General features: G+C 43.7%; 1 protein-coding gene across 1 annotated transcript in view; it reads right to left on the bottom strand.

Annotated features, from left to right (window-relative positions):
* Positions 1–10,058: 10,058 nt before the first annotated feature.
* The window catches only part of nalf1a (NALCN channel auxiliary factor 1a), a gene marked incomplete at both ends in the record, with an annotated part of 28,742 nt that continues 14,119 nt past the window's right edge, over positions 10,059–24,681 (bottom strand). The window contains 2 exons of the mRNA XM_079236676.1: positions 10,059–10,354; positions 12,094–12,265. Coding sequence (XP_079092802.1) covers positions 10,059–10,354; positions 12,094–12,265 — 468 coding nt within the window. The remainder of the gene's footprint in view (positions 10,355–12,093; positions 12,266–24,681) is intronic.

Below are 24,681 nucleotides of genomic sequence, written 5' to 3'. Positions count from 1 at the left end.
TTTTTGGGGGGGGGGGAATCATTGCTGCTACAATATACAATACTGACACGCCAAAAGTTCAATCCGTCAAAAAAGAAAAAAGGAAACTGGCTTTTACAAGAGCGTTTTTTTTTTTTTTTTCTTCTCCAAAATGTATGCACACTGCACACTGCACACTCTAAAGAAGAGCCCATTTATGGAAATGAGGCAGAGCGGAGCTTTTTTCCTCCATCACTCCACCTAACCGTGAAAGATTCTGGTCCGAGAGCCGAGCGTGAATGAATTATCGTCCACTCGGAGAAAATACTTTCGGCTCACAGTTTCTTTAAGCCTTATGACTATCAATTGTGTTTGTTGGCTGTGCTGTATTATTCATTTATTTTTTGAAGGATCACAGAATTGAGATGTTTCCTTAACTCAAACGAGGAGACTAATTATAATTCATTCATCCTGTAAATTGACTTTTCACATGCTTGTTAATCTGTTTTTATTGCCCGGGCTTCCCTATTATTCTCTGAATGCAGGAAATCAAAGAGGATTTGCATTCCTTTACTCCAACAGGGCTTCGGAAAAACATTCGCTTCCAATGCAGGACTGTTGAGTGATGATTTAATCTCATTCCTTTTGTGGGTTTAAACACTGACTTATTTATGAGAGCTCCTTCGGAAAGAATCATACTTCAGATGCAGTGAAAGCAGCATCATTGATCACTGGACATAGAACTATTTAAAAAAAAAAAGGTACTCGCAAAATAAATTCATCTAAATGACGGAAATGTGAGGAGGGTATTTTCCCAAACACCAAATGGGCGTTTCACTCTCAGCCTTTATCTTCCAACCTCTAAGTATAAGAGTATAAGAGTACTTCAAACCAACCAGACTGTGAAGGGGACATCCTGAGCTCCGGGACCTGAGAGCCACTTTTCCCTTTGAACCCGACATTCACTGGAACTTTCACCACAGAGCTTTTCAGGCGAAACACCCGAGGCAAACACTTTTCAAGCACTGGTCAATTTTTCGATTTTTGGGCTATTTGTCTTCCAGAGCACATCTTCTTTCCTCCAAGTGAGGAGAAAACACCCAAGAATATAAGGAAATTAAAGTGTTTATTTTTTTGCCTGTAGATTTCAACTGAATTCCCCAAAGGTTACCATTGGATAATGGCTCATTTGCATAGTTGAACATGACATTTGTAATACAAAACACGGTCGTCACAATGGAAGTAATCAACTAGATGTAATGCTGATATATATAGTTCATCTTTTACCCTATTCATCTGCAGTATCTATAGAATGTATAGAGTTATATCTTTAAAGGCCTTTTTCTCAAAGGGAGCTTTTTTCCTCTGACTCAAAATAAAATCTCCACTTCAGTAGCATATAAATATAGCAAACTTCACAGTTTCGTTCCTATCTATATTCTGAAGGTTGGTTCATATATCATTCATAGCCTGACTTAAACCTTTTATTTCTAAAAACATGGCCCAATTGATTTTATGGCGGTATTTTCTGATTCATCGAGAGATAAAAAGACAAAACTAAAACTGTTGACTCGAAAATCTCAACAAAAGGAAGCGAGCATTTTGAACACGGCTTGATGCAGTCAAATTGTTCTGGAAATGGTGCACATTTTTGATAAGATAATGCCTCATTTGCATATTCAAACAAATACACAGGTAACTTGAAAAACACAAATGAATTGTCTTGAGAAAGACTTTGCAGCGAGTTAGATCAGAGGATTGAAACCGCTCTCATGCTAAATATGAAGCTACAGCCATGCGCGGGCAAATATCTTATTTTTAAGTGTAACTTCCTGTAAACTTCCTGCCTGCCTTTGAATTAAACACAAGATATATCATTTTAATAAGAGGGCTTGGTGGGCTCCTGCTTCCAGTCTTCATGCTAAGCTAAGACATATTTAGGGTACAGACATCAGACTGGTATCAACGGTCTCTGACGGGTTTGTGGGGAAAAGATGGAAAGCTCTATTTTTCGAAGCTATGAGTCGAAGCTCATCATCATTAGTTCTCTTGTGTATCCCAAAAATGATGACTGAATTACTTTTGTGATAAAATATCTGCTATGTATCCCCCCCCCCCCCCCCCCGCTGTGTTTGCCTTTTGACAGATTCGTGATTATTTTGTAGTTTAAGACCAATCGCCTCCATTCTGCCCCGAGGGCCAAAGAGCTCAGTGACGGATCTGAAGTCAAATTAATTTCAGCACCAGAAGGAAATTCAAATGATTTCAAGATTAACGGGCAATTTACCACCAGCAGTTATCTGGAGAAGATGTCATTTTTGTAGAGAGAGAGAGAGAGAGAGAGAGGGGATGAAGAATTAAAGAATTCAGTAAACACACACATCATATTTACTCTCACATTTCCAACCAGAGAAACAGCAGCGAGGCTGGAGAGCTACTTGAATCACAAACACTTGGAGAGAGCTTTGTTCTTCCACAGCAGGGGGAGTGTTTGCACCCCCTCACTTTTCCGTCCTCTCCGGGTAATCAGGTAGCAGGTGACCTGCGGTCTGCCCCGGGGCACCACCCCCTGCATGCCGACAGACTCGCTGTGTGGGAGGATTTCATTGATTTCAAAATGGCCAACGTGTGGGAGGGGGGAGGGGTGGTTCGCCGGCGGGTATTTATCGCAATCACAGAAACACATAAATTACAGATTTCGAGCACATGCATTCACTTTTAGCTATATTTGAGACGCATTTTGTTCCATTTTTCTCCCCTATAGCTCGCTCTGAGGACCTGCAGGAAAATGACAGCTGTAATTGCCCCCGAGGAAAAGCTAACTCGCCTGAAGCCTGCGAGTGTGAACGTTTCAACCGAGTCATTAAAGCTCAATTTTGACACGATAGATTTCATGTCTGAAATCGATGCAGGTTGATGAGATAGCTCATGCCAGCCTGCTTTTCATTCTCACAGCATTTGACTGAACTTCACCTGGAAGTCCAACATCAATGTGGAGTTACGAGTGTAGCACCCGTCCCATGTAGCTATATAGTATAGTATAGTATAGTATATGTGAATCTAGGTGTAGTAGTACTATGGTCGGGCTCCTGGTTACAGTTTTAAAAGCGTTATTACCTGTTTTGATACATTAATATAATGGTTCTTACAATCGTTGCTCTTATTCTGGAAACTGAAATAACCGGCGGTGCTTTTTTAGCATTAGATAATTAGCTCCTCCCTTCCTCTCTAACACACCACCTCTTAATCCTCTTAAATACCCCCCTCTACCTGAGAATGAGATTGGATTGGCTGTCTCAGGACAACCCAATTAACACACAGAAAAACAAAGATTGACAGATTGCTCTGCTAAAACAAGTGAGAAGTTGTGTGCATTGAGACATGGATGGAACATTTTGGGAAATACACTTTTTGACTTTCTGGCTATGTGTTTTAAATACAACACTGGTTAGCTTAGCTAAAAAAACGCTGACAGGCAGAAATCGCTAGCGTGGCTCTGCCTAATGGTAAATCCTCCCAGACGTACCGCTAAAAATCCCTCGCTAATGCGTTAGCTAGCTGGAGTTATCGCATCATCGCTGTCTTTTAATATGCATTTAACAGTGCAGTGTGCATCAGGAACGAGCCCTCGGTACCCCGTGAGAGAAGCTCAGCTAAAGTACAGAGAGGGAAAAAGATCTCCACCCCCCAGTACAAACGTTCACGGTAAGCTAGCTAACAACCTAGGTCACCTGTGTTAGGACTAGCAGTTAGGCTAGTTAGGTTAGCCGGTAATTGTAACTTGAGATTGTCGAGCTGTGTGTCCAAATGACGTGAACGCTGTTGCTGACGGTCTTCAACGTGACAGTACTTCAATAATTAAATATGTGGGATTACTTCCGGAAAACGAATAGGAAGTTCAATTTGTCAAACATTAGATGAGTGGTCTTTCTAACTACCTACATCCTGCACACTTTAAATTAAAATGTCACACCTCGCTGAGCGTGTTCACTGCGATGACGCTGCTGTATTTATTCATGCTTTTGCTTTCCTCGAGTACGAGCAAGCCGGTGACGCCTTCGGCTTTAACGAGACAAAATAGGCTTGATGTTATGGGTCCACGGCAGTGTTTCCAGAGTGATTAACAGCCACGCTGTCAGTGTTGATGTCAGTGATGTCGGAGAACGCCTGTTGTGTCGTCTCTAAGGCAACCCATGTTGACCTTCGAGACACTTTCGAAAGGGAGAAAATAGATTGATAGCAAAGAAGGAGGCTCTCTTATGAATGATAAGTGCGCATCAATGGGGGTGAGAAGAAAAACAATTGTTTCCTGTGACATTTATGCGCTATCACTCACTTACAGCTCAGTTATATATGAAGAAGAGTGATGTCTGGTAAAATGTCTGGTGCGAGGCCGGTAGCCATCTGGCAATTTTCTTTTTTCTGATTCTTGGACGAGAGAAAAAAAAAAAAGGAAAGAAAGACGAGTGTGTGTCCCTGCATAGCGTCTTATAGTGTCAGGTTTCTGCGTGTAGGCTGTGCCAACAATGCAGGAGAGAATGTTTACAGCTTGCCAGATTTCATTAAAGCCAGTTGATGTGATGTGTGTGTGTGTGTGTGTGTGTGTGTGTGTGTGTGTGTGTGTGTGTGTGTGTGTGTGTCTTCTTCTACCGCTGTGAAAGGAAACGCGTCCGGACTGATGATCGCTCTGTGCCCTCTGGGAGTTAATCCCTGCCCTACGTTTCCCATTAAACCGTTGTCCTCGGCCGAAAAGAGGAAAAGAATCAGCCACCTGTTGACGTTGAAAACAAGCCGTCACCTTCGTGCTGCAATTCTACAGATAAATGTATTACAACAAGCAGCAGTGGCCCGCGGCTAACGCATCACAACTCAGGGACGTGAACAATGTGTCAACACATTGCATCGATTTTTCTAGAGCAACTGAAACCAAGAAATAATGATACTCATATTTTTTCTTTTTTTAAAGACTAATTATTATTATAATTATATAATCTATTAGATCTACTAATGTAATTTAAATTAATGGAGGCTGCAGGTGTTGCAAACAGGAATTATGGGAGCAAAGTTTAGGGCTGCTCAATTCATCGAATATTAATAACAATCCATCGTCTCACGATTAAATGAACGTGATGGACTGCGATATTAATATTTAAAATGTGGTTGGGGGGTGTAGGGGATTACACTTTTCAGTTTCAAACCGCAACGACACACGTATTGAAGCATTAAAGTTTAACACCGCTTCCTGCTTCCGGATCGGAAAAAAAACACAACGTTTCCGGTAGCTTGTTCGACAAGAGTGCACAGGACAGATGGGAGGTGACACGCGTCGTCCACAGGGCCCGGTATAACACTGCAGAGTCACTAGTCCCCACTGTGTGTGTGTGTGTGTGTGTGTCAGACAAAACGCATCATGTAAACACATTATGCTGATGTAGACGAGCAGACGAGCCCCGGCATTGGATGGACGATGCCGTGTCAAGTCGATGAAACGTCTCAGGATGCCGTTTTTTTTTCTTCTCTCTCTCGCGATAAATAAACTCGGACTGGGGAGGGAAGTGGGCGAGAGAGAGAATGAGCTGTGGGAGGGATGCTGCTGGCACTAACAACTCCTTCAGAGCGCATGACAGCAAATATACCAAATTGGTATAAACGGTTATGAACATACCCAGAACACAATTAGGAATTTCTTGGTATAACAAGACTACAAGGTCCAAGAAGTATTCCCCCAACTCAAGTATCTGACAGTAAAAAAAGAAGAAGAAAAAGGGCCCATGAGATGAGGAAATGTCAGGTTAGTTGACGTGTGGTTAAGAGAGATGGGTGAGCTCTGTTTTGGGGGAACTACATGAAATGCAACAGGGAGGAAAAATCCCTTTAACAGCCAGACTTTTGCCACTGGAACGGCCGGGAAATCTCCTCTGACGCTGGTCACATGGTAAATGCCCGGCTGAGAACGAGGAAGTGACGGCTACTTACATTTGTATCGCCTCTCTATTGGCCTTCGACTTTAACTCTCTTAATTAAAAAAATATAACCCTCTATACTATTAGTTTCCCATTTCCCTCTGTGTAACTCATGCAGCCGGCCTCTGTGCATGCTGTTGAATGTAAACCGGTCTGATGGTGCCACCTTGTGGCTGCTTCGAGGCATTGCCGGCTTTTCGTCTCCATCTAAAAAAATGGCCGAGCACTTGTCAGAGAGCTGCATTATTAAGAATGATAGTATTCACTTTATTTATGTTGCACCTCTCAGAGAGCGCACGGACATTGCTTAACTGATTCCCCAATGGAAAGCTATTCAAGGAAACGCTCTATATAATATATTATTTTTCCATTTTCTTTAGGTTGCCTCAAAAAGTGTTTGTATGACCAAACCTCCCTTCTGGGAGGAGCGTTTTCATTTGACTACAACAGGCCACATGGCTGGTGCAAGATGTGGATCTGAATGAACACGTGGCCTCTCTCACATAGTAGTCTGCTCATGAACAACATCACACAGCCAAAACACTCCCAAAAACAACAACGTCAACACAGAAAAGACATACATGTATAAAATAGTCTTACCAGTGTTAACTAGAAGAGACAAAAGTCAGACGAACAGAAATGGCTGACAACAAATATACAAGGAGGAAAGGATAACACACACACACACACACACACACACACACACACACACACACACACACACACACACACACACACACACACCCCTCCTGCAGCTGCAAACACACCAGCAGCTTCTTCTCTGCTCCTCTGTCACCTTCCTTCTGTTCCAAACTCTCACAATTTTTGTAAATTTATGTATAATAAATATATATATATATTATATAAAATACATTTTGAAAAGCCTCCCAGAGACATGAGATCATTTGATTTGAGTCCAGATGTTTAACTGTTTATAGCTTCATTGCGTTGATGATGCCCACAAGGAGATATATGGTCCCACACTGCCCCCTGCTGGTGAACACGAATACCACAATCATACTGTCTGTCTGCAGGTCCCTATGTGTTCAATCATATTAATAATAAAAACAACAATTATAATAATAATATTAGTAATTAATCTAATTAATACATGCATCTAAATATATTAACAGAACAATACAAATATTTTCACAATAAGAGCTTTTGCTGTGTTCTCCGGTCAGCCAATCATACGGCCTCTGCCCTGCTAGTGTTTCTGTACAGAGGCCTGAGCTCCTTGACTCACTTTGACATTGTTGTTGCTCCGGCTACGAGGAGCGAGCGGCATCATTTTGGTGGCACGTGATTGGCTAAAAAGGTGAGAGGGCAGTGACAACAGTGTCATGAAAAAAATAAAGTAATTATGTAAAGGTGGCATTTGGAGTTAAAAGGCACTTTTTTTTAAATTAAGTACAACATTTCATATTAATGACTTTTTTTGAGTTCATATTGAACACTTTGGGTTTCTTTTAATGTCAGAGACACTCACAGTGGGGAAAAAAAGCACAAACACCAGTAATGTTTAACATAATTTATATTTATTTTCTTTTGAACAAAATGTTAATAAATGTATTTGTTTTACGTCCAAAAAAGATCATGACTCGTGGGACGCATTTTTATAAATAATTTCATCCAAGTCTTTTGTAGAAAAAAAAGAAAGTAAATTAGCAAACTAAAGCATCTCTAGTATGACAATATGACAACTTTATCATAATTTTTTTTCTCTATATTTGAACCCTTTTCTCAATTCAAGCTTTGTTATATATTTTTTTTCTTTTTTTTTTTTTTTTTAGTAGATTTCTCTCAAGACCTCTTCATCGCGTCTTTTTAACATCCAACTTAGTCCTACTCATCAACTGACACCACTGCTGTAGACAACAGAAAAAAATGCGGCAAAAATCTCAAAAAACAGACAAGAAACCAAGGAGGCGAACAGAAAACACGGTGAGATTCCAACAGTGGGAGGTGGGCTGGGAGGAGGGGGGACATATTTACAACAGAAAGGCGAGGGTGTGGAGGTGGAGTTAGTTTGGGGTGTGGTTCATCTGCATAGATCCACTGGACTCAGACGGCGAAGCGCTAAAGTGTGGGCCTATTACATCCGCTGCTGTCTGAGGGAACGTGGTTCTCTTGGTCAGTTTGTCAACGCGTCACAGGAGAATACCGAGCAGAGACAGAGGGGCTAAATCTATGAAAACCGAGAGGCGAGCGCAGACTTGACAACCGAGCGGCTGCAGCAGAGACTTTTATTTTTGGTATATCACTCGTTGGCATCGGATTTTAGTGTCGGGGCTAATCTGGTTCCTCGTTCTGGTTTTTAAAGTGTTTCCGAATCCCCGCGCGACGCTGCCCCCGTGGCCATGTGCACTTTAGCCGGCAAGCAGCCGTTCAAAACAAACAAACAAACAAACAGAATGGAACTAAACTGGATGATCAGCCCTTTGAAAACTCCTCCCACTCCTCGCACGCCAACGCAGCCCTTTGCTATATAGTCTGCGAGAGACAGCGGTGATCAGCTCGTCTCAGGGTATTTAAGAGTCGACGGACTGATTGATTGATTGGCTGGCTGGCTGGTCACCTCCTCTGCGATACAGAACTGAAGTGGACCGTTTCTTTTTCGGTTACGTCTATATTGCTCCATTGCCGGCGTCGGCCTCACGGGGCGAACGCAGCAGAGAGGCACTCGAAGATCTGGGGCCTCGTTGATCACAGCGAGTGCTGGACGAGTCCTGAACGTGCGCGTCGTGAGACTAGAGCGCCGCCGTGTGCACAACTCATCATCGGCACCTCCCGGCCGCCCAGACGCGTTTGGCTCGTGCCGATTGACCATCGGCAGCCGAAGAGGCGATTGTTTTTCCCTGCCGATACTACACCGTTATAGAAAACTGCCCCTTTTCCCAGACGTCGGAAGTAGTGCGACATCGGATCAGTGGCTCGTAATTTTCTTTTTAATTTCCAAAAAGCATGTGTCTGAGGTGTAATTTAGTCATTGAACCCAAACCCTCCTGGCGAGGTGTGCGGGTGGAGACCAACAGTCCGGTTGCTACGTCGTCGCTGAGCTACGTCCTCTTTGGGTGGATCCAATCCCACTTGTCGGTTTTGGTTTGAGCCCCTAAAGCTGAAACTACAGACGCTCTAACTTCTGTTTTTACCGTCATTTACCTCTGAAAGTCTTTCTGGGTAAAAGCAGAAACTGAAGCGAGCGTTCGCTTGATAAATGAGGCCCCTGGTGTTTTGGCATCAGGCAACCGTCCTCTAGTGTCCCGGGGTCGCGACTACTCTGAATTCTCTCTGGGCCGCCGTACGAGGAGCACTCCAGAGAGCAGAGGACGCCGGCTTCCTGTCCGGGAGCGCCGCATGGCGACTTAACCTCCCCGTTAATCACCAGCGGAGCCGTCGCCTCCTTTTGGCCCCCGGCAAGTAAGAAGAGAAAGCGAGCCGGTCTCAGAGCACTTAAGGTCCTAAAACGCGTAGGCATGTACCGTCGTTAAGGGGGAACAAAACACAATGCAGAACGTTGAGAACATAGAGGAACCACACACACATTCCAGTTGACCCACATGAATGGTGGATGCCCCCCCCCCCCCCCCCACTGAGCGGCATCGCACACGCGTTGCGGGAAGATGCCGCAGAGGTGATGGAGAGCAGGAAGTGGAATACAGTTGATATGTTAAAAAAAACCTGAAAAAGAGATGCAGCAAAAATCGAAAAAGGTAAGTGAGAGCGCGACACTTCATCGATGTCCGTTTGTCTCCTTTGACGCGCCGTCCATACACACGGGAAACGCCGGGGAGGGAGGAGAGGGAAGGAAAGGGAGGGAGGGAAGGATGGAAGGACAATATGCTAGAAAACATTTGGGTGGGATAGAAACAATGAGCAGGTTTCAAGTGGCAAGAGGTCAGTCCTATAGGGGGCGGTTCTCAATACGCCTCTGTTCGGTCGACGTCCAACCCTCCAGTTAAAACCCTCCCACTCCCCGTGGCTGATGGTGCGTCGGCGGGCGAGATCGTAGAGGCGTCTCCGCCGTGTTTCTCGCCAGACGTGTCCCCCGGCAGCCCCCCCCCCCCCCCCCCCCCGAAAAAAAGAACAAAACCCGGCATCACTCTCCGCAAGCACCGGATTCAACCCCAAAAAGGTTCACTCCTCGTTAGAAGCGCTCTCCTCTGGCGAGAAAATGGCCGCCACACCCACCAGCGTGGAGTTGTGGGAGGCCGAGATGATGATGACAGTGTGTAGGAGGACGAGGGCCAGCAGGCAGATCTTCAGCCGCCCGCTGCACAGCCTCGGGGCGGCGGAGGTGACCGAGGCGCCCTCGGGCTGGCAGGAGGAGGCAGTCCTTTTTAGTGTCCCGCCTGAGGGGCTGTCCATTTTGGAGTCCCATCGTAAGTCGCAGCACTGCGCATCGCTGTCTGGTGGTTGATCTGCCAGGAGCCCTGAGAGAGAGAGAGAGAGACGGGGGAGAGAGAGGGTTACTTTTTGGACGCAGATAATTTATAATAATAAGTGTGTCATGGTGAATTGTTTTTGTTTTTTTAGGGGGGAGGATACCTGGGAGTCAATTTGACTGGGACATAACAATGTCCATTTGTATATATTGTCATATGAATGTTTTGTAATAATGACAATCCAATATAAGTAGGGCGTCTGTAGCCTGACTACCTGCTCCAGTTCGGTTTAAAAACAGCAGCGACCTGACTGCACGGGCTTTAAGTGCTCTCAGGTCTCAGCCCGGTGACCCCGAGCTGAACTCTGACTTAAGTCAGAGGGTGACTTGGAACATTTTCCACATATTTTAAACATTTAACTTGGTTTGGCAGCTTTATTATGACTTCATTATGAGCTACTTTTAACATACTTTTGTCTGTATATGAGATAATTATATAAACACACATGCATCCTGTATGTATGTGTGTATATATATATATATATATATATATATATATATATATATATATATATATATATATATATATATATATATATATATATATATATATCTTCATGTTTATATTGGAGGCCTATGTGCGTTTATATATTCATGATACTTGCTTCATTGAGTGATGTCATTTTTATGATTTGATTGGTCCTGTGTGCTTGTGTGTCTCTCTCCTGTTGTCTTGAAAAGTGTATTAGCACACGTAGTACACTGTAAAAGCAAAGTATTAACGTTGTTAATAAATGGAAAGTGAGTGAAGAGGAAAGTTTTTATTGTTCAATCGAATTAAAGACAAACTCTTTTATTTATGGACATGAAAGGACCCTCTTTGTTCTTATTAGGAACTGTATGAAAATGATCAGGGTGAGGAAGGGGGTTGAATTCATATTTTACAAAAAAAAAAACTGTAATCCTCTTCCCTCAATACCTCATCCTCATTGTATTATTGTAATCTAACATATACCTTATTATATTGGTGGAATAATACTTTTCAAAGTGGAATTTCATTCATGGCAAATAATTAATAATCCAGCTCCTCCATTTCATAATAAAGAGATACATAAAAGGCTAAAGTTGAATTACAATATTTCTTTTAACACTTTTTGCGTGAAGGGACTTGAACAAAACCACATTAAGAGTCTATCTCTAATATATATATTTTAAATATTCATATAGCAAGGGGTGAGTTAAAGCTGCCGCTCTGCTGGAGGGTTCCCCCTGTCAGACTGCCCTCCATCCAGCTAAAAAGAAAAGACGCCCCTACCCTTCACCACTGATCATGTTTCCCCGGCCCTCAGCTCATTAAAGGGTCTCTACCCGGGCAGAACTGTGTCTGTGTTGATGCTGCATGATCACTGCTGTAACCGCAGTAAACAGCCAGCGCTCCATCATCCCTTCATCCCTGTGTGGTTAAAGTGTGTGAGCTCGGGCTGCGCTCCGACGCGCCACTAGATGTCATCAGAAAGCCTTCAGAGACGCCCCATCCTGTTTTTTTTCCTGGAGGAACAGCATCACCCAGCAGATGCGAGGATACACACATTTGATAACCGCTCACTGGCATATTTAAAAAAAAAACTGGTTGCTTTTCTCCGAGGCGGCGGAGGATGCAAGGCCACGCAAACGCCCACACACACACACACACACACACACACACACACACACGCACACACACACACACACACACACACACACACACACACACACACACACACACACACGCGCGCGGCCGGTATTAACCTGTGCAGATGAAGCTGGGGCTGCCGCCGTGGATCAGGTCCTCGTTGTCGGGCAGGATGAACGGACAGCTCTGCTGGACCTCCAGGCAGTACTGGATGCACGGCACCTTCCTCGGACAGGACATCTGGGAGGTGGGGAAGTACTGAGCGCACAGCCAGGGCTTATAGGCCGACTGAGGGAGGAGAAGGAGAAGAGAGGGAGTCATGAGCTGCTGTCCCGGGCCGCCCATCTGCTAAGTCGCACATCCCAACACATTGGGCTGAAAAAGTCACTGCATGTATATTTAGAGCATCGGATACAAACTTCCAAAATGGATACCCGGCACTTCATGCATTAATGAGAGCTCAGGAGTTATGAGCGAGTCTGCAAGCAAAGCCTTCTGGGATGTTGAATAAATCTTCCTGCATGAGCTAAGAAAGTAAAGCATGCCAAATACAGTGATAATTTGCTTCTTTATGGGATATGGATCCGGAGAGGCGGCAGGTAGTAGATGTAGAACCTTTTTATAATAAAGTCTAAAGGCACTTTAACACCAGACTGGGCCTGAAACTAACTTGTATTCTCAATAAATCAATTCCTACAGGCCAAGGTGAGGACTCCAAATGTCCTGTTGTGTGTGTGTGTGTGGCCAACGGTTCCAAATATATTTATTTTACTGAAAGAAAAGCACCACATCCTCACTGACGGTTGGCTGGAACCTGAGATTTAATTGCAGTTTTGCTTAAACGGCATGCATCGATTCTCAAAGTGAGACATTTCTACGGCACACAGCCACCGAGTGGTTTGTTGAAACCCTTCAAAGAGCCTCCTTTGATTTAGTTTGGTGCGTTTTGGTTTCCGTCCCTCCTCCGAGATATACTTATTCTGAGGATGTATTACAAAATGCACAGACGTATGTGCATAAGGAGCAGATGGTCACATGTAATAGCCAAAGCCTCGGGCTTGGAAGAGCTTAGCAAAACAAAATGAACCAAGGGCCGACCACAGTCTGGATTCATTTTCATTTTTAGACACCCCGTCATGTGCTTTTTACGAGGATTAACACCAGAGAAGGGGAATAACAACAACAACAACAAAATAAAAGCACAGCTCGTCCTGGTACAGTGGCCCGAGTTCAGATGTGTTCGCAGCCCGTCCGACAAACACAAACACCCTTCATGTGAGTCCGTGTGACTTTAGCTCCGAGGGCAGCGGGAGCCTTAAATAAAGTTAGTTTTATACGAGGTACAAGCCAATGTAGAAAAAGTATTGTTATTAAAAAGCATGTACTGGAACATTGGGACATTTCACACTTGAACTTTTAAATGAATCATGAAATTACAATATAGCAACAAAAAATTAAATAATAGACCAATAACACACTCAGGTTGATGAAAAATGGAGCAGTTAAAACAGCAGCCTGGACTATAATAATCTACTGAACTGTAAACAGCATTAAATGAACTACTGTGTGAAGCTTCTGTGTTGTGACTCTTACATCTGTCCCATCAGAGTCCACATGCAGGAAGCAGCAAGGCGTGCAGGGGGCGGAGAGGTCCAATAAATAATACAGTGGAGGAAATGTGCTGCTATTAAGTGATGGAGCGCATTAGGAGAGAGCCATTTGACTCCCTGACACATTCAAGCAGGAGGGCTGCAACATCCTTTTCCAAGTCATGAAACCCCCACAAAACAAAGCGTTAGTGGCAATCAGGCGATTACAGAGTGTGAGAATAATGACCTTTGAGTGTGAGATTTACACGAGCAAAGTGTCCGTCTTTAGAAAGGAAACATGCTCGACTAAATAGGCCACAATTTACAGTTGTATCAGGTCAGTTGTTTATTATTTAATAACACACGTAAACTCAGCAAACCTGCTTCATTCAGTTTGATCAGATTTGATTGAAAGTGATCAAAAAGTGTGTCTTAAATGCTGCATTCTGTCTACTGACCAGCAGGGGACGACTCCTCTGGCTGTATAGAAGTCTATGAGAAAATGACTCTACTTCTCTGTTGATTTATTCCCTCAGTAAACATTGTAAACATGAGTTTATGTCTCAATCGCTAGTTTTAAGTCTTCTTCAATACAGCATGATGTTCATTTAATACATTATGGTCATTTAGAGTCAAACAGACCATAAAGCAGGGGACGCTTTAGGGCGCGCTTTCTGTCATTGACAACTCTCTGCCGCTAGCAGAGCCGTATATGCCGTCTCGACGTCCTCCACATTCCAAATATGATAACTTTGGTTCATTAATAGCAAAAAACACCAACATGGCATTGGCCGTATTCCAAGATGGCGACGGCGAAATTGCCGAACTTGAGGCTTCAAAAAGGCGGTCTACAAACCAGTGGGTGTCGTCTCGATGACTACGTCCACTTGTTATATACAGTCTATGATATATTCTGATTGGTGCACGGATGTGACATCACCTTTCCTTTCCAGTCAGGCCACGCCCACTTCAAACCAATAAAAAATAAAAAAATAAAAAATAAATAAATAAAAAATAAATCACATCCAGAACCTCCATCAGACTCTGGAAAGGGTAAACACGCCCCTCCTCCAGCGTCCCTCGCACTTTCAAATGCTGCGAAATCACATGGGGGTCTGATTTGTGTACCACCATACAAGGATAACAAACACTGCACGGGCAATTATAATAATTATAACAATCTGATTACGGTGATGGTGATGGGAATGATAATGATGAGAACAGCGTGGACCCGAATGCTTTGCAGAATCTAATGTGTTCCAGACACGTATGGCTTCTCGTTGGTACTGGAAAATAAGATGTACTGTGGGGGTTAAATCCTTTACGCTGTTTTCCAGGAAATACACTCATCCTTCGGAAAAACAACATCACTGCCTTGATGGGTGATCTGTCTCATACTGCCGGGTTAGAAACACTTTCGTCTGGATATTCTGTCCTCATAAACACGGTTGACAACACTTCTTCGTATGTTAGTGGGAGATGGGGATGAGTCTCCTCGCCGTAGTGGGACTCTCCAGAGGAACTGGCTCGAGGCCAAGATAAAAATCTCCCAGATCATTGACTAAGTTTGTGGTTTGGTATTCTGAGGAGGTTTCGGGTTGTTCAATCCGTGACAGGGTTTTTTCAGTGCGGCGACTTCCTGTCTGCTCAAATGGGTGTTGTTTAATTCACGATGATTTAGCATAAATTCTTCCCAGCTGTGAGATAATCCGTCTAGGGATGCTGCGACTATCAAAAGAGAACCAAAACAATACGAGCGCAGCCAGACAGGAAATCTGGGTCCTCCTGAAGATGTATGCTGGCAGTTGCCAAGGTAACGGCTTTTTCTGCTTTTCATTAGAGCTCAATGGGTACTGCCCCGCTCTCTGTTGGTTTTCTGTTTAAGTGCACATGTTTAAGAACACAACCAGGTCTCTGTGTGTGTGTGTGTGTGTGTGTGTGTGTGTGTGTGTGTGTGTGTGTGTGTGTGTGTGTGTGCTCAGCGTGAAAAGGGAAGCGTATGAGAGCAAATTGAGTTAGTCAGGAAGCAGGCCTGGAGTCTGATTTGATCAGTCTAATGTGTGATCAGTGTGAATAAGAACCTGGCACTCAAAAAGCCTCCGTCGCCATGCCGCTCCGTCTGCTTCAAACAATGTACTGAAGCCCGGAGACGCCGACAGGAGAGACACCAAGCCGGCAACCATTTCCACCGTGGGGGCTTTCCTTCTTTTTTTATATACGCCTGCAGCTGATTTCTGAACCCGCGACCTGGCCATTAGCGCTTCACCCCGCTCTCAGTGTCACATCAGCCAGCGCTTCCACTCTTCCAATCAGAAGGTGAAATCAAGGCGATCCTGATTTTTTTGGGACGTTGACATTAAACGCAGAGATGTAAAATGAGCCAGTGAGACCCTTTCTGCCAGTGCTCTCATGCAAATCTTTTAAAGACTAAAAATAACATTAAAAAAAAAAGAAATTAAGATTCAAACGCTGACGCTTTGGCAGATAACTGTCAGCAGCGCTGGCATCTGAATTTCACCACAGTGATTATTACTATTATATAAGAAGCCGACTGTAGAACAAGTGGTGGACTGCTTCTTATTTTCTTTAAGCCCGCAGTACACGCACCAGCCAGAACATACTGCTCAGAACTTCACATAAATTACTGTGACTATGAGAGACTCTCCTCCGGAGTCCACCCTAAACTAGAAAAAAGATATCAGGTGGTCTAAGATCCAATTAAAGTCAATCTGAAACTTGAATTATTTTGGGAAAGGCAGCTATTGGATAAAAAAGGATGAACATTTTTTTGTACATATTTTTGGGAAGCAGCATCTTAGTTCAAGTAGAAAGTGAAAGCTAATTGACAAAGCTTGAGTGGAAGCTACTTCTACTCAGAAAGTGGAAGCTAGTTAGCCTAGCATGAGTGGAAGCTTAGTACTACAACATGGAAGTGGGAGCTAGTTAGCCTAGCATGAGTGGAAGCTTAGTACTACAACATGGAAGTGGGCGCTAGTTAGCCTAGCTTGAGTGGAAAGTTCATGTACTACAACTTGCAAGTGGAAGTTTTTTAGCGGAGCATGAGTGGACGCAGCTAGTACTACAACTCAGAAGTGGGAGCTAGTTAGCCTAGCATGAGTTAAAGCTGCTAGTAGTACAACTTGGAAGTGGAAGCTAGTTAGCCTAGCATGATTTAAAGCTTCTAGTAGTACAACTTGGAAGTGGGAGCTAGTTAGACAACATGAATGAGCTGCTAGTCAACTTGCTTAAGTGGAGGCAGCTAGCAACCTGGAAGTGAAAGCTAGTTAGAATAGCTTGAGTGAAAGCTTCTCGTACTTCAACTCAGAAAGTGGAAGCTAGTTAGCCTTACTTGGTAATATGAGCACTGATTCCCACACAGTATTTCTTATTCATGTTATCTAAACACTTGAGTCATTGGCAGCTCCCACACACACACCAGTGCTGTGTTTGTTACACATTATAGAAGCTATAATGTTATAGCTCCTGTTAGCGGTCTCTCTTCCAGGATTCTAGTAGACGCGATGGCAAACGGCCAAACTGTCAAAACACGTAGCAAATGAATGGACCCTTAACCTCAGCAAGTCGTACATTACTAATCATCTGAATCAAAACAAGGAGGAACACTGAATTTAAGTGGACTTTTAGTCGGAAGTTCCGACTTGTCTGGAATGCAGCATAAGCAACACCAACGTCATATTGCACTAATCAAATGAACCAGTACTATACCAGCATCATGAGTCAGAACAAAAACATTGTAATGTCCTCTTTTTGGGAAACACAAATTGAACCAAATAACGATACAAGGTCAAAACAAACAGCAACGACACTGCTGCTTTCATCGCAACCAATTCCATCTGAATGCATCTAGTTTGTGTCCCTGCCTGGCACATAATATAATTGGCAGGTTGAAAAAAAAGTGCATCTGATACCTGCGAGATGGGGGTTCTGCTCGTGTGCTGTCATGTAGCATCAATCAATCTGAGAGCGGAAAAACATTCTCAAATCGAATGCTGAAGCAGACGTCTCCGCGGGGAGTGTGTGTGTGTGTGTGGCACACTATTTCATAATGCACTGATACTGTGCTACATGTGGTGCGCAACCAGCAGAGAGAGAAATGTCACGTTCACGATGTTTCGAGATGACCCCTTACAAACGCTACAAAGCATTTCCCCTCAGCTTGGCTTCAGGGGAAACCCACAGTGCGGCTCAGATGGATAACAGCTCACCCCTGTGACTTTTGTGTTGTAAAAGCAGGTCAGCTTTGGTCATTCCACCAGCATCCAGCGGTTCGGCCCAGGCCGACAGCTCCTGTTAAATCTGACACGCACAGCAGCTCCATGCTGCGTCGCCGCGGAGCAGGGCTTCCCCTCGCCGTTCACCCTTCACACGCCTGTCATCCCACACAGAGGGGCTGGTTGTCGGCGTTTGCTTGAATGTGCGAAATTACCGCCGCGAGGAAAATGCCACGCTCAAACGACTCAGAAAAAAAAGCAGCAGCTGCAACATAAAACCACAGACTTTTTTTTTGCATCCTTTACAAAATAAACTTTTATTGCAATTGTAGTTTCTTTATTCGTCACAAATGCAGACGCTGACTACTGGGAGGACACATGCAAAAACTGCTTTATACCAGAGTATAGCCCGAGAACAGGGGGGTCACAAATAGGCGGGTCCAGGTTAGGACCCAGAAGCTGTCTTATCCGGACCTGGACCAACACGATTGCATGCCTTGTAAATCACCTCATGTGATCCTACTCAGCCAATCAAAAATGTCTATCACAACTCCATTGAGAGACTAGAGCCTTGAACCAAGAATGGACAGACTCTTAAATGACGGTTCTAAACCAGTGTGTCTCATGTGTTCAGAGACTGTGACGATTATTAAAAGCGCCGAAGTGAAGCGCAGCGACGAGACACAAAAGCACAAATCTTTTGAGCAAACGTACCCACCTGCATCCGAAATGAAGGCACAGAAAATAAACAATCTAAGAGGCCAATGTGATCAGAATCCTAACGCATTAATTCACTGCCCAACAATGATGTTAACAGAGGGGAGGATAGAGCTGAAACAAGTGGTTTAATAACCACAGATAAAGTCCCTGCACACACATTTCTCCTTTTAGAATAATATAATATCGAGGCTTTTTTGTGTTGCAAGGACAATTTAGTTAAAATCACATTTCAAAAATTAAGTACTTTATCTTAAGATAAATAGTTTTCAAAAGCGTTCCGTTATGGAGAAAAATATTTTGTTTGTTCATGCAGAGTTGTATGCATAAATAATGCATGTAAGTCCATGTTTCCTGATGATATATTATGTAGATGCTTCTGCATTAAGGACTCGTTTTTTTTCCCACTTTGTTTTTATTAAATAGATTTGTATGAGCAAAACAGTTCTCTATCAGTTGAACAGTTGAATATCAAAAAGATAAAACTATGATATTTTCGGGGTTATGAACCTCATAGTGACATGATCAATGTGGAAGAACTGATGACAGTAGAAAATAACACATTTGTAGTTTCTTTGCAATTTTTGACCTATTTCTTTTATTACTTTGAGGGGCTTGCTGTTCCCAGTGTTTATGCTAAGCTAACTAATAGCTGGCGCTAGCTTCATGCTAAGCATACAGACTCGAGACTGGTGTCGATCTTGTGTCTTGCATTGTTTTACTTCCTGCCTTTGTTTGTTGATGGGTTTCATCTGTTGCTGGTCAAACCCGCTGTCACTTGTCCCTCGTTACCTCCCACCTGTCCCTCGTTACCTCCCACCTGTCCCTCGTTACCTCCCACCTGTCCGTGTGTATTTAGCCTCTGTGCTTTAACAGATTGAAACCAACCAGCCGAAGATACTCGATTTGTTTTGTTATCAGAGCGTTTGATTTAGTTTTCAAAGATAAAACCCCGACCCTAGCTTTAAGCCATGATTATGTCTACTGTATGTACAGTAAGACATACAGAATTTTGATCTTGAACCAAAAATAAAAGCACAAGTTCATCCAGTAGCGGCCCGTCCCTAAGCTTCACTCCCCAAAATCTAGCAGCGCTTTGACCGTCCTTGTGCTGGTACGCTCCCGGGTGTGATGGAACTTTAACTCAACACGCTGCCTAAGTATCAACACTCTCTTTCTTCTCAGCAGGCAGGTGTCACACACGCACACACACACACACACACACACACACACACACACACACACACACACACACACACACACACACACACACACACACACTAAAGTGGAATGACAGAGACGGGCTATAAAAAGCAAATGAGTCAGCTGCAAAGTGAGATCCCAGTTAGGAGCTGAATGACACAGATCATTGCCACTCACACAAATCGCGGCCGCGGGAGAACGGGAAGCGGCTCTCACACTACCTGGGCTGGGGTTTATAGCGCCATTATTGTCCTGAGTGTGCAAAAAGATGAATTCCTGATAAATTGGATGGGGGTCACCTGGTCTATTTTACTGCTGTGTGTGTGTGTGTGTGTGTGTGTGTGTGTGTGTGTGTGTGTGTGTGTGTGTGTGTGTGCACACTCACAACATAAAAGGAACTGACAAAGTGTTGTTGACAGGACTTTGATGCGCTCACACTGACGCAACCCCGGGATAATCCGGCAGGACGGGGATATATAGGGGCGTCTGTTCTTCTGCATTGATGTCCGTGCTTATTACATCCCATCCTCCGGTGATGTAACAAATCAAGGCGCTGGTTGAGTGTATGTGCGTGTATGTGCATGTATGTGCGTGTGTGTGTGTGCGCGTGTTTCTGGAAAATGACACTCTGAGGCAGAGAGCATTTTTCATCGAATTAGATGGTTTGCAATCTCGGTGCAACCCTTGTTTGTACGTCCTCCGTGTCATCTTCCAGCAACAAGTGCCCTTCAGGGAGGAGCAGGGTCAAACAGGGTTCTGAGGACGGACGGCTACAAGTCTGACACAGCCTCAAGTGGTTTATTTTCTGAGTAACAATCTGGCGAGCGATGGCATGAAGGTTTGAGAAACTGAAAGAGGGAAATCGGCCCCAACGTTAGAGACATTCAAAACGTATTGTGGTGTAATGAACTCCCATCACGCCAAAGCAGAGTATAACACTAATTATTAAGTGTTCAAATGTGGTCTCTTAAAAATGTAGTAGTTGCCAGTAAACATGAATAAATCCAGCTGTTTGAAGGTGAGGTTTTCTCAACAAAATAACACCGATATTAGAAAGGAAACGTGGAGCTTTTTAAGTCTTGCCCTGAGCAGCTTTAAATACATCATCAAAACTATTAATGCCAAGATAACTTGCTAATTAAAGCAAGTATTACAATAAAATACAATCATGTATGCCATTTCAACTGTGTGGTTGTTGTTTTTTTGCACGAAAGAGAGTATTTGGCAGTTGAAAAAAAAGAAGAAAAAGGTAGTCTGGAGCCTTGCTGTTAATTATAGATCTTAAAAATGAAATTGGAATTCGGCAGATTAGAAAAGGTACACAATCTTCTAAATTAATCTTTCTACAGGTCTAAAAAAGGAGTGACTACAAAGGAGAAGCCGTGTGTCACAGAATATGCAATGTGTATTCAACGAGTTACAACTTCATTGCAGCCTCTTTATCAAGACAAAGACATAACATGTTCACATTTAGCACATGTTGGTTGATTCTTTGTTTTTCACAACAACAAAAAACTGTGCTTCTAACTAAATAGAAAATATGTTTCACTCCAAAACACGTATGGGCTCACCCGGTGGGCTCACCTGAAATCTTTCATTTACACCTTTCATTTGTGCAAATGGCTATAAATACATGTTCACGTAGCAAACGGAAACGAGGAGCCGTGTCGGTTTCTCAGAAGCGAGCGCGTCAGTGACAGTAAACAGAGGCCTTGATTAGTGATCCATAAACAGTATCGACGGGCCTCTGGAGCTCTTGGTGTTTTAGCTTCTTCAATTTCCGCTTGAGGCAGAGTCATCCCCAAACAATGTGAGCATTTCAATGTGTAGATAGTGTGCCTTTAATATAACAGTTAAAACGTTGAGATATTTAAACATCCTGTGTCATCTCTTTTGGGTTATACAGCTTTAGCGATTGAGCTTTGGTCCGTCTTTAAAAGTCCAGACAGCACCTGATCCACAAGCTCGCGACCCGTCAATCGTATTGACGGGCCCCCAGAGGCTTCCAGGAACCCTGCACCCTTTAACTGGAAATGCCCTGTTCCGCCCGTCAGCCACTCGTTTCCCCCGAGCCGCGCTTTGCAGATGAGTTCTGAGAAAAAGCGTGGTCATGAATGTGTATGGCGGGATTTGTTTCCAGCCCGAGTCGAGTGTATCCGTTAGATTACAAAACAGGTGCGTCTGATGTAAAGATCCTCTCTGCTGCGGGGAACCAAGCCAATCTGGACAGATAGCGGGTTGCTTAGAGGGGGGTGGTCCCTGTTGGCACGGCTCCAGCTCTGCAGCTCTCTTCCTCCAAAGGCTTGAGGAGTTCACTCTCAGCTGGATCGGAGCTCGGGGAGGCTGCTGAGCGGGTCAGGGCGGCTCTGCGTTCCCCATAGAACAGGAGGCTCGACAACGGACATATTGACTGAACCCACCACCCGAGATGTCGATCTGTGATACACACAGATAAAAGGGCCGAGCTCCTCTGTTCAATCAACAGCACCCATTCATTCCCAACTGTAAACTGTTTGAGTTTATCTCCAGACTGCACCGACACACCCCCAACAAACAACACTGATCTTCCCCCAGCTAGAGAAGTCAACGTAGTTATTCAGTAGCTTTGTTGCCTAAACCTCACCAAGTATTTCAACATCCTTTCCTCAAAGTCTATTCCTAAACTTCAACCAGTAGTTGTGTTGCCTTGATATAACTAAGTTGTTTCCTGTGAAGGCGGAGGTTTATTTTGAAAAGACTCTTGCTGCACTTTCATCAGAAAGCATATGAAAAAAGTAACTTTCCGCAAGAAATCCTACAAACCGTTGTAACTAGTAACCGTGAAATAATATATAATATATATATTTTTTTAAATCAATATTTACTCTTATTAAAGCAGCATAAAATTGAAAATGGCACCACACGACTTGGAGATGCCCACTCTCATCTTGACACATACACATGGCGTCACTCGTGATCACGCCTCCAAAGTAAATACTGTGAAAGCCGATCATTATTGGCTGAGTGTTGGCTGTAATGACGGTGAGGGAATGAGGAGGAATGACAGGTCTGGGGGTGCGGGGGATGGGTGGCTTTGAGCAATCAGCATATAGATTTATTGGCCTGGAGGGTAGAGAAAATGTGAAAGATCATTGTGTGAGTGATGGAGGGCAGATCAGTGCGGTCAAGGCGGCGGTCCTTATGCAACACTGTCAGTGTGAACATGAATCTGCCACCGCCTGAGAACAAGGGACGGGGGGGTCAACGCCATTTATTCAGGAAACAGGAAGAAGCTAAAGCTAAATAGTGTTTACTTGCCAAGAAGACAGCTGTAGCAGAATGCGAACTCTCTCCGACACCGGTCTGGTATCTCACACGTCAGAAATGTAAATAAGAAGCTCTCCAGGAATGAATCATTAATATACAAGGACAAAGTGAGAGTGAAACAGCCAAGAGGCCTCCCGATCCACCCACAATCTCTCTGCGATGATACGCCCCCACCCGCCTCACATGCGGCTTTGTGACTGCACGAGAACCTCGCTTATAACTACGGGACATTTTAGAGGCCGATTCAGAGAGGGTTCCCGTTTACCATCTCCTGTTATTAGTACAGAGCCGATGAAGTAAAAGTGTGTGTGTGTGTGTGTGTGTGTGTGTGTGTGTGTGTGTGTGTGTGTGTGTGTGTGTGTGTGACCCCTGTCTCGCTTTTACTGCTCAATATTGGACAATTTGCACCTTGTTACCTCCTCAGTTTGACGACCTCCTGTAATGCCTCCACCCAACGTGGAGCTGAGCGAGACGTCTATAGCTAATAAAGAATAAGTGGAAACACGTCTGTGGACGAGGAGCGACGTCTTTACACAAAGGCCCAGCTGACGGCAGCATGCAGGGTGCTAAGAGGCGGAGCACCCTACATGAAGCCACAGGGCAGACTGGGGGTCCGGTGGTGGGAGAAGGACCGCGCTCACAACTCAAAGCAGATTTTTGACTTGTTTTTTTCAATAATGTGTAGAAATGTAGACGTTAACAGATGATGTTGAGTTGAGCATTTATTTTTCAAATCTTTGTGTACATATATATTTAGCGTTTGTCGGGTGGGAAATTGGCATTTTTGTTTTTATAAAATAAAATATAATGAGTGAATGAATGAATATATACTTTATTAATCCCCAAGGGGCGTAGCAGCAGGCCAGCAAGGTAGCAAGGGCCGGCGTAGCAGCAATTAACTTGCACAAAATAAAATATAAAAACAACAGGGATGAAAAATATATACAAAAATAAAAATTAAATTGCTGCAGAGAGTATTAATTTAGGACATTATACTTAAACAATAGAGCAGTGCAAAAATGCAAAGTATTTATGTGTAAGTATATGAAGTGTGTGAAGTGTAGATAAGCATAAACGTGTACAGTGATTAATAATAATAAATAATACCCAGTTTCGAACCTGATATCATTCAAATAGCAACTTTATCTCAAAATTGCAACATGATTAGGGATGGGTATCGTTTGGGTTTTTTCCGATACCGGTGCTAAACTGATACTTTTAAAACGATACCGGTGCCTAAACCGATACTTTTTTATTGCCATGGCAATTCCTTTTCTTAAAATTGAACAATATATTCACTCTTTAAAGTATACTTTACATATAAATAAATAAATACATACAACACACTTGTCTTCAAACTACAGCTTCAAACCTTTTAACTTCAAACTATAAACAATATATATTTAAAAAAAGAACAGACACAAGCATCAGGTGGCCTGATAGGACCGTATGCAACAGAACTCAGACACTGTTGGATTCTACAAACTGCTGCTTTACTGGACTACACGTCATCATTCATATCAACTGGAGAGATTTGTTCCAACAAGCCGAGGACGGACGTTCAAAAGCTCGTGCTCGTGTCTGCAGCGATCTGTGTGCGTGCGCTGAGAGTGTTGTGTGAGCGCTGGAAGCCCCGCCCCCTCGAGCCCCGCTCTGC

Source organism: Taurulus bubalis (assembly GCF_910589615.1).
Source record: "Taurulus bubalis genome assembly, chromosome: 21".
In the NCBI taxonomy this organism is placed as follows: domain Eukaryota; kingdom Metazoa; phylum Chordata; class Actinopteri; order Perciformes; family Cottidae; genus Taurulus; species Taurulus bubalis.
Note: the sequence above shows the minus strand (reverse complement) of the source record. Positions and strands in the feature narration are given on the sequence as shown.